This window comes from Carcharodon carcharias, chromosome 1, assembly GCF_017639515.1.
Source record: "Carcharodon carcharias isolate sCarCar2 chromosome 1, sCarCar2.pri, whole genome shotgun sequence".
Classification (NCBI taxonomy): Eukaryota; Metazoa; Chordata; class Chondrichthyes; order Lamniformes; family Lamnidae; genus Carcharodon; species Carcharodon carcharias.
Window position 1 is genome coordinate 154,054,955 of NC_054467.1, and position 13,898 is coordinate 154,068,852.

General features: G+C 43.4%; 1 protein-coding gene across 1 annotated transcript in view; it reads right to left on the minus strand.

Annotated features, from left to right (window-relative positions):
- Nucleotides 1-13,898, minus strand: part of clocka (clock circadian regulator a) — a 166,169-nt gene that overhangs the window by 34,920 nt on the left and 117,351 nt on the right. The window contains exon 15 of the mRNA XM_041196182.1: nt 10,370-10,508. Within this exon, the coding sequence (XP_041052116.1) occupies nt 10,370-10,508 (139 nt within the window). The remainder of the gene's footprint in view (nt 1-10,369; nt 10,509-13,898) is intronic.

The following is a 13,898-nucleotide window of genomic DNA, read 5'->3' on the forward strand; positions in this document are numbered from 1 at the left end:
GATTCTATGGGTACAGTGTAGACATGATGCCACAAAGAAAAAGGGTGGTACCACCAAATCTAGAGCCCCCTGGTAAACCAGAAGCATTCAGGGTAAGATAAAGCAGAAAAAGAAAGCTTATGACAGTTACATGACAAGTACAGGGGTGAAGTAAATAAGGAAATTAAGAAAGCAAAGAGAGGATACGAAAAAATATTGGCAGGTAAAATCAAAGAAAACACAAAGATGCTTTACCAGTATCTTAAGAACAACAGAATAACTAAGGAAAGGGTAGGGCCCATCAGAGGTGTATATGGTAACTTGTGCATTGACGGTGAAGATGAGGGCAGGGTTCTCAATGAGGACTTTGTCTTTGTCTTCACCAAGGAGAAGGATGATGCAGAGGAGGAATGTGAAATATTAGATACAATAAGCATAATGACAGAGGGAGCACTGGAGAAACTGACATCTTAGAAGGTGGATAAATCACAAGGGCAGGATGGATTGTATCCCAGGTTTTTAAAGGAAGCCAGGGAGGAAATAGCAGATGCTCGGAGGATCATTTTCCAATCCTCACTAGATACAAGTGAGGTACCAGAGAAACAGAGATCTGCGAACATTGTATCAATATTTAAAAAGGGTGCGAGGGATAGGCCAGTCAGTCTGACTTTGATGGTGGGCAAATTATTGGAATCAAATCTGAGAGACAGGATAAACTGTCACTTAGAAAGGAACAGATTGATCAGGGATAGTCAGTATGGTTTTGTTAGGGGAAGATCGTGTCTTACTAACTTAATCAAATTTTTTGAGGAAGTAGCAAGGAGGATTGATGATGGCAGTGCAGTGGATGTTGTTCACATGGATTTTAGTAAGGCAAGATCCCACATAGCAGACTGGTCAAAAAGTGAGATTATGCGGGATACAGAGGAAGGTGGAGAGTTGGATCCAAAATTGGATCAGCAACAGGAAACAAAGGGTAATGGTCAACGGATGTTTTTACGAATGGAAAGTCGTTTCCAGTGGCGTTCCACAAGGCTCAGTGTTGGGGCTCTTGCTGTTTGTTGTATATATTAATGATTTGAACTTAAAGGTGGGAGGCATGATTGAGAAATTTGCAGATAACACATTGGCCGTATAGTTGATAGTGATGAGGATAGCTGTTGTCTCCAGAATTATATCAATGGTTTGGTTTACTGGGCGGAAAAGTAGCAAATGGAATTTGATCCAGAAAAGTGTGAGGTAATGCAGTTGGGGAGGGAAAATAAAGCAAGGGAATACAGTATTCAATAAACGGGAGAATATTGAAAGGGGTTAAGGAAGTGAGGGACCTTGGAGTGCATGGCCAAAGGAGCCTGAAAGTGGCAGGACAGGTGGATAAGGTAGTAAAGAAAGCATACGGAATGCTTTCCTTTATTGGGCAAGGTATTGAATACAAAAGCAGGGATGTAATGATGGAACTGTATAAAACTCTGGTTAGGCCACAGCTGGAATTTTGTGTCTAGTTCTGGTCACCACATTACAGGAAGGACATAGTTGCTCTGGAGAGAGTACAGTGGAGGTTTACAAGAATGTTGCCAGCCTTGAAAATTGCAACTATAATTGGATAGGCTAGGTTATTTTCCTTAAAACAGGGGAGGCTGAAGGGTGGCCAAATTGTGGTGTACAAAACTGAGGGGCCTAGATAGGGTAGATGGGAAAGACCTGATTCTCCTAGCTGAGGGGTCAATTACCAGAGGGTATAGATTTAAGGTGATTGGTAGAAGGATTAAAGGGGAGATGAGGCAAAACGTTTTCACCCAGAGGGTGTTGGGTATCTGGAATTCACTGCCCAAATTGGTGGTTGAGACTGAAATGCTCAACTCATTTAAAAGGTACCTGGATATGTATCTGAAGTGCTGCAACCTGCAAGGCTACGGACCAGGTGCTGGAAAGTGGGATTGAAAATGAGTGGTTAGTTTCAATTTTCTCTTTTTTTTGGCCAGCACAGACAAGATGGGCTGAATGGCCTCTTTCTGCACCATAACGTTTCTATGGTTCTTTGGTTGTAGATAGTACACATTGATGCCACTGTGCATCGGTGATGGAGGGAATGAATGTTTGTGCAAGGGATGCCAATCAAGCAGGCTGCTTTGTCCTGGATGGTGTCCAGCTTCTTGAGTGTTGTTGGAGCTGCACTTGTCCAGGCAAGTGGAGAGTATGCCATCACCTTCTGACTTGTGCCTTGTAGATGGTGGACAAGCTTTGTGGAGTCAGGAGGTGAGTTACTTGCCGCAGGATTCCTAGCCTCTGACCTGCTCTTGGTATGTGTTGAGTCCAATTCAGTTTCTGGTCAATGGTAACCCCGAGGATATTGATGGTGCGGGATTCAGCAATGGTAATGCCATTGAATGTCAAGAGGCAATGGTTAGGTTCTCTTTTGTTGGAGCTGGTCATTGCCTGGCACTTGGTGTGGCGCAAACGTTACCACTCGTCAGCCCAAGTGGTATCGTCCAGGTCTTGCTGCATTTGGTCATGGACTACTTCAGTATCTGAGGAGTCATGAATGGTGCTGAACATTCTGCAAACATCACTGAACATTCCCACTTCTCACCTTATGATGAAAAGAAAGTAATTGGTGAAGCAGCTACAGATGGTTGGGCCTAGGAACTCCTGCAGTGATATCCTGAAGCTAAGATGATTGACCTCCAACAACCACAACCATCTTTCTTTGTGCTAGGTATGATAGAATGGATGCTGAAATGCTGTTTGCCCTTGTGGGAGAGACTAGAACTAAGGGACGCAGTTTAAAAATAAGAGGTTTCCCATTTAAGACGGAGGTGAGCAGAAATTTCTTTTCTCAGAGGGTGCTGAATCTTTGGAACTTTCTTCCTCAGAGATGGCAGAGGCAGGGTCATTGGATATTTTTGAGGCAGAGATAGATAGATTTTTGACTAACAAGTGAGAGTTAAGGGTTATCTTGGGTATGCGGAGGTCATAATCAGATCAGTCATGATCTTGTTGAATGGCGGAGCAGGCTTGAGGGGCCAAATGGCATATTCCTGCTCTTAATTCATATGTTTGTATGTTCATATGTTCATTTAATAAGAATAAACTGTTATGGTCAGGGTGAGAGAGAATTGCTGAAATCTCTGTCCCATTCCCAATTGTGTATAATTAGTGATAAAAACAAAAAACTGTGGATGCTGGAAATCCAAAACAAAAACAGAATTACCTGGAAAAACTCAGCAGGTCTGGCAGCATCGACGGAGAAGAAAAGAGTTGACGTTTCGAGTCCTCATGACCCTTCAACAGTTCTGTTGAAGGGTCATGAGGACTCGAAACGTCAACTCTTTTCTTCTCCGCCGATGCTGCCAGACCTGCTGAGGTTTTCCAAGTAATTCTGTGCATAATTAGTGACTTTTTGAGAGGAAGTGCTTTTTAATCCCTGAGGGTGTGGATGATTTGAATAACCGGCAGCAGGCTTTTCATGCATTTAAACAAAAAATGATGATTGTTAATTTAAGCACTCACCTCAAAATCAAACACTATGCCACCCATTCATTCAATCACACACAAACACTTTTCAAGGAAAGTACTATTGGAGAGAATAATGAACTTTTTTAGGTTATAAAAAAGGAATAGGTCATAATCAAGACGTTGTCTGGTTTTGGAAGAAGTATGCTGCAGGCCTGATGGAATGTTTTCTTCACACCTGAAGTGCAGTTTAGGTGATATAAGAACAAAAAGTGCTGGAAATAGTTGGCAGGTCTGGCAGCATCTGCGGGGAGAAAGAGTTAATGTCTCAGGCGTTAGGAAAGAGAGATAGATTAAGAAAGCTATATGTGTATCTGGGTGTGTTAGGAATAAGGCATATCTTTAAGTTGAATTTATAATGGAATGCTATCCTTTATTATGAGAGGGGTTGAACATAAAAGTAAGGGTGTTATGCTTCAATTATACAGGGCATTGATGAGACCGCACCTTGAATACTGTGCACAGTTTTGATCTCCTTACTTAAGGAAGGATGTAAATGCATTGGAGGCAGTTCAAAGGAGGTTTATTAGATCGGTACCTGGAATGACTGGGTTGTCTTATGAGGAAAGGTTGGATACTGGGCTTAAAAACAAAAAAACTGCGGATGCTGGAAATCCAAAACAAAAACAGAATTACCTGGAAAAACTCAGCGGGTCTGGCAGCATCGGCGGAGAAGAAAAGAGTTGACATTTCGAGTCCTCATGACCCTTCAACAGAACTTTAGCAGTTCTGTTGAAGGGTCATGAGGACTCGAAACGTCAACTCTATTCTCCTCCGCCGATGCTGCCAGACCCACTGAGTTTTTCCAGGTAATTCTGTTTTTGTTTTGGATACTGGGCTTGTTTCCACTGGAGTTTAGAAGAGTGAGGGGTGACTTGATTGAAGTATACAAGATCCTGAACGGCCTGGACAAGGTAGAAGTTGAAAGGATGTTTCCTCTTGTGGGTGAGTCCAGAACTAGGGGGCACTGTTTTAAAATTAGGGGTCGCCCTTTTAGGACAGAGATGAGGAGAATTCTTTTCTCTCAAAGGATTCTGAGACTTTGGAACTCTGCCTCAGAAGGTGAAGAGGTCATTGAATATTTTAAGACAAAGGTAGATGGATTCTTGTTAAGCAAGGGAAACAAAGGTTATTGGGGTTAGATGGGAATGTGGAAATTGAAAGACAAGATCAGCCATTGAATGGCGGAGCAGGCTCGAGGGGCCAAATGGTCTACTCCTGTTCCTGTTTTTATGTTCTTATGATTTTCTATTTGTGTGTCAAAACCTGGGATCTAGTTTCATTTTTGAGTGGAGACAACAGGTCTAAAGTTCTCTTTCTATACCTGCATTTCTAAGTTTGGTTTTATTCATTCAAGGGATGTGGGTGTCGCTGGCTGAGCCTGCATTTACTGCCCATCCCTAATTGCCCTTGAGAAGGTGGTGGTGAGCCACATTCTTGAACCGCTGCAGTCCATACTGAGATTTTTACAACTCCTCAAGGAGTGTTAAAACCAACAAGAGTAGAGAAAAACTGTGCTGTTGCCCAGCAACAGGAGACCCTACAGAGACAGAAGAACAGCTGCAGTTCAGTTGCCAGCAATTGCAGCATAGGAGGGACAGATGGCAAGTGCCAAAGTGAAGTTGAAGCCAGCTGCCAGGGGTAGCTGGACAGGTGAGAAAACTGCAGAAGTAGGTTCTAGGAACTACAGAAGGAAGTCCCCAAATCCAGGAGAGTGGAACAGGAAAGGTCCCAAGGGACAGACTAGTCATAGGACAGGAATCTAGAAGAGGGTCTGTTCTGCGGAAGTGAAAATAAGGAGCAGAGAGGAGGCTACAAGTTTCAAGCTTAATGAGACAAAAGCTGCTAATTACTTGGCTTCAGTATTTATCAGATGGAAGTGACAGGAAATGATAAGATTAGAAATGAGGAGCTGCACTTAAAATAAAAATATTAAATAAACTAATCAAACTTTAAGGGGATAAACACCAGTCTGAATGGATTACATCATTGCCTTTTAAAATAATTTAGGGAAAAGATAACAGAGGTGTTACTAAACACTTTTACTAATTTGTTTAAATAAAGGTGCAGTGCCAGAGGGCTGGTGAATAGCTAACATTATACCTATATTTAAAAAAGGGAGATAGATCATGTCCAGGAAACTATGGACCAGTCAGCCTAACTTCAGTGGTAGGAAAAATAATAAAATCCCTACTAAAGGAGGAGAGAAGAACATCTAAAAACCAAAAACATAATAATCCTGGAAGTTCTGATGGCAACTGCGGCGAATGTTGAGTCATTTGCTGCTGTCGCGAATTGGAATCCTGAGGAAGACCTGACCCATGCACAATTTGGAAGCTTAAACTTCCAATGAGCAGAATTACACTGCCCGGGCCCCTCCGAGATGCCCTATGGATGACAATCTTCGATCTTGTGAGATGATGGTTTGTGCTATGGTGGTCAACTGTGTCAAGTATCACCTGTTGTGGTTCAGGAGCTCCACTCTGGCTTGGCAATCTCTGCTGCATTTGCTGCAGAGGAAGACAGTGGACTGCGAAGGTATATGATTCGCTGGTCTCTGTTTTCTCTGGGCCGTCTTATTGGCCAGCTGAGCTTCTCGTTTCCGCTTTTTTCTTCCAATGCCCTTCCAAACAGTCAGTCTCCAGAGGTCATGGCCATCAGTTAGCATTGCCCAGTTGTCCGTGTCAATGTCCACCATCTTTATTTCTTGCTTGGTGGTGTCCTTGTAGTGGATAGATGCATAGGAGGTGGTGACCCACTGGTCAATTTCCGTACAGAAGGTCTTTGGGTTTACGACCATCATCCATCTGTGAACATGGCTGAGCCAGCAGAGGAATTGGTGGCTTAACAATGAGTGTATGCTGATGGAATTAGCACCCTCCAAGACCTCTGAGTTGGTGACCTTGCCCTGCCAAGAGATGCCAAGGAAACATCTGCGACAGAGAAGCTGGAAACCATTCAGCCTTTACTCCTGTCTGGCATGTGTTGTCCAGGTCTCATCACTGTAACAGAGAGAGTGCTGCGGACAAGGCTTGGTGACTCACAGGATAGTGTTCTCGGTCAAGTTGCTGTTTTTCCACATTCTCTTACTCAGCTTGGTCATAGCAACTACAGCTTTTGCAAAGTGCGTGCTGATTTCAGCATCAAGTGACAGATTGTTGATGATTGTGGAGCCTAGATTAGTAAAGCTATCAACAACCTCCAGCGTCACGTTGTCAATGTTGATAAATGGCGGTATGACAACATCCTGGCTCATAACTTTGGTCTTCCTGATGCTAATGGTCAAACCATATGAACATATGAATTAGGAGCAGGAGCAGGCCATTCAGCCCCTCAAGCCTGCTCTGCCATTTGATAAGTTCATGGCTTATCTATTTGTGGCCTCAACTCTATTTTCCAAACGAAACTCTTGACAGGCATGAGAGAATCTGTCCAGTTGCTGTTGCAGGTGTTCCTCAGTATGGAATATTAGTGCAGCAGTATGGAATATTTAACCCATGGCAAGCAAATCATTAGCTTCACTGAGCTCCTTCACTGTTGTTTTCAAATCCACCTCTGCCATGACAGGCAGGCTTTCTATGGTACCTGGAGCTTCATCAGTGACAGTGTTCTTCCTAGAATACAGCTCAAGGTAGTGTTCCACCTATCTCTCCAACTTTTTATTGCAGTCAGTGTTGACCTTACCTGCCTTTGTTTTCAATGGAGTATTTTCTCTTGCTAATGGACCTTTACGATCCCTTCATATATGCCCCTGACATACCCAGTGTCGAAGAGCATCTGGATATTTTGACAATTGTAACAATTGATGTACTGCCTAGCAGTTTATTGGACTTTATTTTGAATGGCTTAGTGCAGAGTTTTCTTGCTTTGATATCACTTGTAACTAATGAGAGTGGGTAATGGCTTCAATGGCAGGTTCCACCACAGTGATGTCAGCCTCGAACCAGTCAGCAATTTTCCATTCTTGCTTCCCCTATATTGGGAGTGCAGTATTGCAGATGCTGCCTTGAAATATGTTCCATTTCGCTTCTGCACTGTGTGGGAATTTTGGAGAGTGCCTGTTAATTGAGTTGCAGAACTGTTGGTTTCTATCTGGCATGGCACTATTGCTATGAGGATGACATATCTGCTTTGAACAAAGAAACTTCAAGGGTTACATCCTCACCCTAATGCACACAGGGAGTGAACTGTATCACAGTAAGTGCTGTGGTCGCTGCATGTGTTGAGAGAGTCACGTCTAATGATGATCAGATCCAGCTGGTGCCAATGCCTTGATTTTGGATGTCTTCAGGACACCTTGTGGCACGGTTTGTTCTGAAAGAAGATGTTAGTTACACAAAGCTCGTGGTAGCAGCAAAGCTCAAGTAGTCTCTGGCCATTCTCATTTATCTTTCCCAGGCCATGATGTCTGAAGTAGGAAGACCATGCCTCATGGCCCACACACACTCTTGCTCTGACTTAGGGATTCTCATAAAACTGGTCCTTCACATCTGTGATGGAGCACAGATTCTAGTTGGGTTTACTACCTCTGTTTTTTTGAGAAGCAGTTGGAGAGAACACGTTCTGAACCATTTTTTGGGTTGGGTTGGTTCTAATATTGAGAGTAACGAGTTCCTTACAGCAAAGCCTACACCTTGCTCACGTCTTTCCTCTGAACACTTCCCCTGCTAGATGAATGTGTAATGTTTTTGTTTCAGTGATCCGCTCTCAGCAAGCCTGGTCTCTTGTAGGGACACTATGTTGATGTAGGTCTGCCATGTCGATGATCAGTCTATCAGTTTCCATGTAGACCAATGTTATCTTGCACGCATTATTGACTGCCAGTCAACTGTCAATCGTGTGCACTTGATCCTGATGTTCCAGCTTGCCAGTTGAAGAGTTGGCACTTTCTTTTTGTTTGTTTCATCTGTGTGCCTGATGTGATTGATTCCATTCACTTGATGAGCAGAGACTCTAAGCTCCAAGAAATCAATGAAGCATATAGACCTTGGTGGGTCAGCATGGTGGGGGGGGGGGGGGGGGAGGGGGGGCGCTGCCCAAGTTGAGGTGAGTGGTGGCTGACCAGTGGAACACAATGGTCCCTCCCACCACTGGAGACAGCATGTAGCACGACTGTCACGTCAATTAAGTTGGGGTTATCACCTGTAACTGCAGCCTTATGCTAACACTCTGCAGTGAAACTGGAATGTTCTCTCCAGGGCACAAGCCTAGACAAAATCTATGGAGACTTGGGCTACACAAACATCAGGGATCCTCCTCTTGACCTCCCCATTCAAGTCTAAAGGAATGCAAAGCACTATGTTTGGCATCGGATTGGCTGAAGGAGTTTCTGAAAAGGTGACATATTTAGACATCAGTCGAGCTTTGGGCTCCACGCCAGATTTTGTCAGAGTTTAATCCCTTAGCCATCAACTCTGCTGCTGTATCCACATGGTAGTGAAGCTATTCACCCATAGCTAAAGGTTTGGCTCATGAATGCCGGGGCATGTCCATGTGCCAGTGGGCTTGCACCGTACATGTCTGGGGGCCGAATCTCCTCCAGGTTTAAAGTTTTAGCCTGGGGCCACGAGGGACACAGTTTCTGTGTGGCACCACAAGGAGGCACAGTTGGGGACTTGCCAATGGAGAGGCTGTCTACCAACAGGGAGACTTTCACATTTGGCTCTCTTATCCACATTGCTGCTAGCCAGTGGTGTGGGTCTGAAAACAAGAATCAAACGCACCAAAAAGTGGAAAGCGGGCCTGTAGGACACACAGATGCCCTATACTTACCCAGATATTTACCTCATCCTTCTTAGGCACAGGACAATAATTAACAGCTGGAGGTATATTGGGAAGGCCTAGAAAAACACACTCCCTGCACCTCTGACAATACTCCCTGCCCCCAGGAACCCAGTGCTCTCACCTCCTCAACCCCCCTCCTGACAACACGCAAACCCCCTTCATATCTGCTTACAGTGGATGAACTTGGTTGTGTTGAACGACCTTTATCATGCGGGGCAGGATTTTGGTTTGGCGTGCGGGCACAGTTGGCGGGCCTGGGAGCGACCAGAAAACAAGCCGCTGCCTGTAACCGGCTCCCAACCGCAATTTCACGCTGGCTAGTCAATTAACGGCCAGCCATCATGAAAGGCGCACCGAAATACTCAATGTTACAGGGTGGGGGCAGGAGGAGGGCGAGCGCTGAAGTCAGTGCGGGTGTGGGGGAACGCACAATGCAAGCTCCCTGAAGGCAGAGAGCTGCCTTAGGGAGCTGAAGAATTCAAAAGCCATAAATAAAGATTTTCAAATGCCAAAAAAAATGCCCATGCATCAGGGTCAATCACCTGAACATATGGCTGATGTAAATTCTGTATAAACATTTTTATCTTTTTTAAAATTAATATCGGAAACTGCATCACACCTTTGGATGAGATTTCCTCAAAAAGGCAAAAGGCGCCTGGCCAATTCACCTACCCGCCAACTATAACATTAGACGGGCAGCAATGAAAAATCACCATTGCTAACTACTTAATTGGCTTAATATGCCTATTAATTGCCAGTGGGCACCCAGCCTCTCGCGCAAGCCTGCCAACCGAAACATCACGTGAGTGCACGATGATGTTGGGAAGCTTGCCTGAGATCATCACATGCTATTTCTTGCTCGAGTGGGTCGGTCAGGTGGCCACACACTGAGGAAAAAACTCTGCCCATGGATCTATCATGTGACTATATCACTATCACAAATATATACTTGGTGAATTGTATTGTACAAATCGTCTTAATGCCAATCAGAAACCATTTTGGGGTTTTATTGAATTTTATAAACATCAATAATATTGTAAGTGACACTAATTATATTATAAAATTTATGTACATTATTCTTCCTGAAACTTACAGGCTGGATCGGACACTGCAGTATGTGAAGAAGACTTTCTCGAACTCCTGGAGGAAGCAGATAGAGTATGGCTGTGATCAAATCTTTCCAATGCTTCCTTGAGACTGATTGTGTTTAGCTTAGTGTCAGATCCTGAATCCTGATGCCAAAAGATATGGGTAGGGAGTTAGGAAGAAAAAACATTTGTTTTCTAATGCCAATAATCTCAAGCTTGAACTTGACAGAAAAGTTACATTTCCAAGCACCTAGTAATTAATTCAAAATTTTGAAGTCACATTTCCCATTTCTCTAAAGCTGGTATATTTGATAATTCATACTTATCATACTAATGTACATAAAGCCTGCTCCTGTAGATAGATTGACCCCTTCTTTCCCCCAAGAGACTTCAGAAAAATTTTAAATGTAGCTTCAATCACAATCACATGCCTGAAAACTATACAATGAACAATATGCTCATTGGCAGTTGATGCAGAATGTCATGTTATTGCCTTTCCAATTTTTAAATATATTCTTACAGGAATTTTCTTTCAATAAAACTGTGAAGGTATCAGTAGAAATATTTAAAACTTGTGACATACAATGAATTATATGCACAACTGTATCATCAAAAAGGAAGAGTTCTACCTCTACAGCTTCCCTCCAAACACGAATAGCAAAATAGTTCATGATAAGTCAGCAAAAATCAAAATACACTGGACCTGAATTTAGCTCTGTGCAACTGAGTGGGTTTTGAATGAGTAAAACCAGTATTTCCACAGAATTTTCCCTTTCCAGCTTTCTAAAAAAGATGCTGCCACAATTACCCAAATTTTCCAGCATGGGTACCTTCTTATCAGAAAGAAAAGTGCACTGTTATGGCCTTGTAGAACATGATCCCTAACTACTATATAGATCATCTTCATTATTAGCCTGACTATACTCATATATATTTGTTGTTGGAGATGCAGCATTTTTAAATCTTCAAAGAACTGATCATGGTTTGGCTGCTGTCAAAGGTCTAGATTACTTTAGATTTTTGCAAATAGCCAGCTGCTGTCAGTTTATGATTACACAAATGGTGTAGTCATATGGTGTAATTTATGATTACACATATACTTATGGTATTTGGTTCACAAGGCAGCCTTGAAAAAATAATTTACAACTACATTAGCTGCATTATGCGCAAGTTATTTTTGGCATTGACAAATATGACCCAATTTTACAAAGTTGACCCTCAATTCTACGCTCTGCTTGTTCACTTGTGCATTAAATCCCATCATCCAGCTCTTGTTCTGGAACCATACTTGTACACCAGTAGTTTTAACCTTGGGTGCTTTCAATTCAGTATCATAAATCAGCGTTACTGTACAAATCATTGACTTCCCAAAGTCTGTTATTCAATACATCACATTCAGCGTGGTATTGCTAAGCATTTTTTCTTATTCCTTCATGGAATGTGGGTGTCACTGGCAAAGGAAGCATTTGTTGCCCATCTCTAATTGCCCTTAAGAAGGTAGAAAGAAGCAGCCTTCTTGGACCGCTACAGTTTAACATCCTAGGGGGTTACCATTGACTAGAAACTGAACTGGACTAGACATATAAATACTGTGGCTACAAGAGCAGATCAGAGGCTAGGAATTGTGTGATGAATAACCCATCTCCTGACTCCCCAAAGCCTGTCCACCATCTACAAGGCACAAGTCAGGAGTGTGATGGAATACTCCCCACTTGCCTGGATGAATGCAGCTCCCACAACACTCAAGAAGATTGACATCATCCAGGATAAAACAGCCCACTTGATTGGCACCACATCCACAAACATTCAGTCCCTCCACCATCATTGCACAGTAACAGCTGTGTGTACCATCTACAAGATGCAGTGCAGGAATTCATCAAGGCTCCTTAGACAACACCTTCCAAACCCACAACTGCTACCATCTAGAAGGACAAGGGCAGCAGATAGATGGAACACCATCACCTGGAAGTTCCCCTCCAAGTCACTCACCATCCTGACTTGGAAATATATCACCATTCCTTCACTGTCGCTGGGTCAAAATCCTGGAACCCCCTTCCTAACAGCACTGTGGGTGTACCTATACCAAATGGGCTGCAGCAGTTCAAGAAGGCAGCTCATCACCACCTTCTCAAGGGCAATTAGGGATGGGCAATAAATACTGGCCCAGCCAGGTAAGCCCACATCCCATGAATGAATAAAAAAAAAGTCCATTTGGTGCAGGTACTCCCACAGTGCTATTAGAAAAGTTTTGATCCAGTGACAATGAAGGAATGCCGATTTAGTTCCAAGAGAGGATGCTGTGTGGCTTGGAGGTGGTGGGTGTTCCCATACATCTGTTGCCATTGTCCTTCCAGATGAAGAGGGCGTAGGTTTGAAAGATGCTGCTGAAGGAGCCTTGGTGAGTTGCTGCAGTAAATCTTGTACGTGGTACACACTGCTGCCAGTATGTGATGGTGGCAGAAGGAGTGAATGTTTAAGTTCATGGATGGGGTGCCAGTCAAGTGGACTGATTTGTCCTGGATGGTGCTGAGCTTCTTGAGTGTTGTTGGAGCTGTACTCATTCAGGCAAGTGAACAATATTTTGTCACATGTCTCACTTGTGCTTTGCTGATGGTGGACAGGCTTTGGAGAGCCAAGAGATAAGTTACAAACCTCAGAATTCCCAGTCTCTGACCTGCTTTTGCAGCCACATATTTATTTGGCTGCTCCAGTTCAGATTCTGGTCATTGGTAACCCCCAGCATGTTAACAGTTGGCAATTCAGCATATCTTATCAGTTTTGCTATAGCATCACTCATAAAAAGGGGGTCAGGTAGCAATTCACTAGGTAGAAGAAACATTTGCCAAATTCTGTTTAAGCAGTCTTATATTGTAGTTTCCCATGGCTTCAAATAATCAACAATTAATTGCAGACTTATTTCTTTGTCAGGAAGATTGTTGTGCTAATGAAGCTGTAACACTGCCAGAATTCTTAGTTATTTGTTCACATGATGCAAACATCACTGATTTGGCCAGTATTTATTGCTGATCCCTAATTGTCCTTGAGGAGGTGGTGGTAAGCTGCCTTCTTGAATCACTGCAGTCCATGTGCTGTTACACCCACTATGCTGTTAGGAAGGGAGTTCCAGGATTTTGACCTAGTGACATTGAAGGAGCAGGGATATAATTCCAAGACATGATAGTGTGTGGCTTGGTGTGGAAATTGCAGGCGGTGGTTTTCCCATTCTTCTGCTGCCTTGTCCTTCTAGCTAGTACAGGTTATAAGTTTGGTGAGGTGCTGCAGTGCATCTAGTAGATGGTGCACACTGCTGCCACTATACATTGGTGATAGAAGGAGTGAACGTTTAAGGTGGTAAACGGGATGTCAATCAAGAAGGCTGTTTTATCCTGAAACGCATCAAGCTTTTTGAGTGTTGTTGGAGCTGCATTCATCCAGGTAGGTGAAGAGTATTGCATTACACTCATGACTTGTGTCTTGTAGATGGTTGGTGGCCTTTGGGGAGTCAGGAGTTGAGTGATTCACTGCAGTATTCCC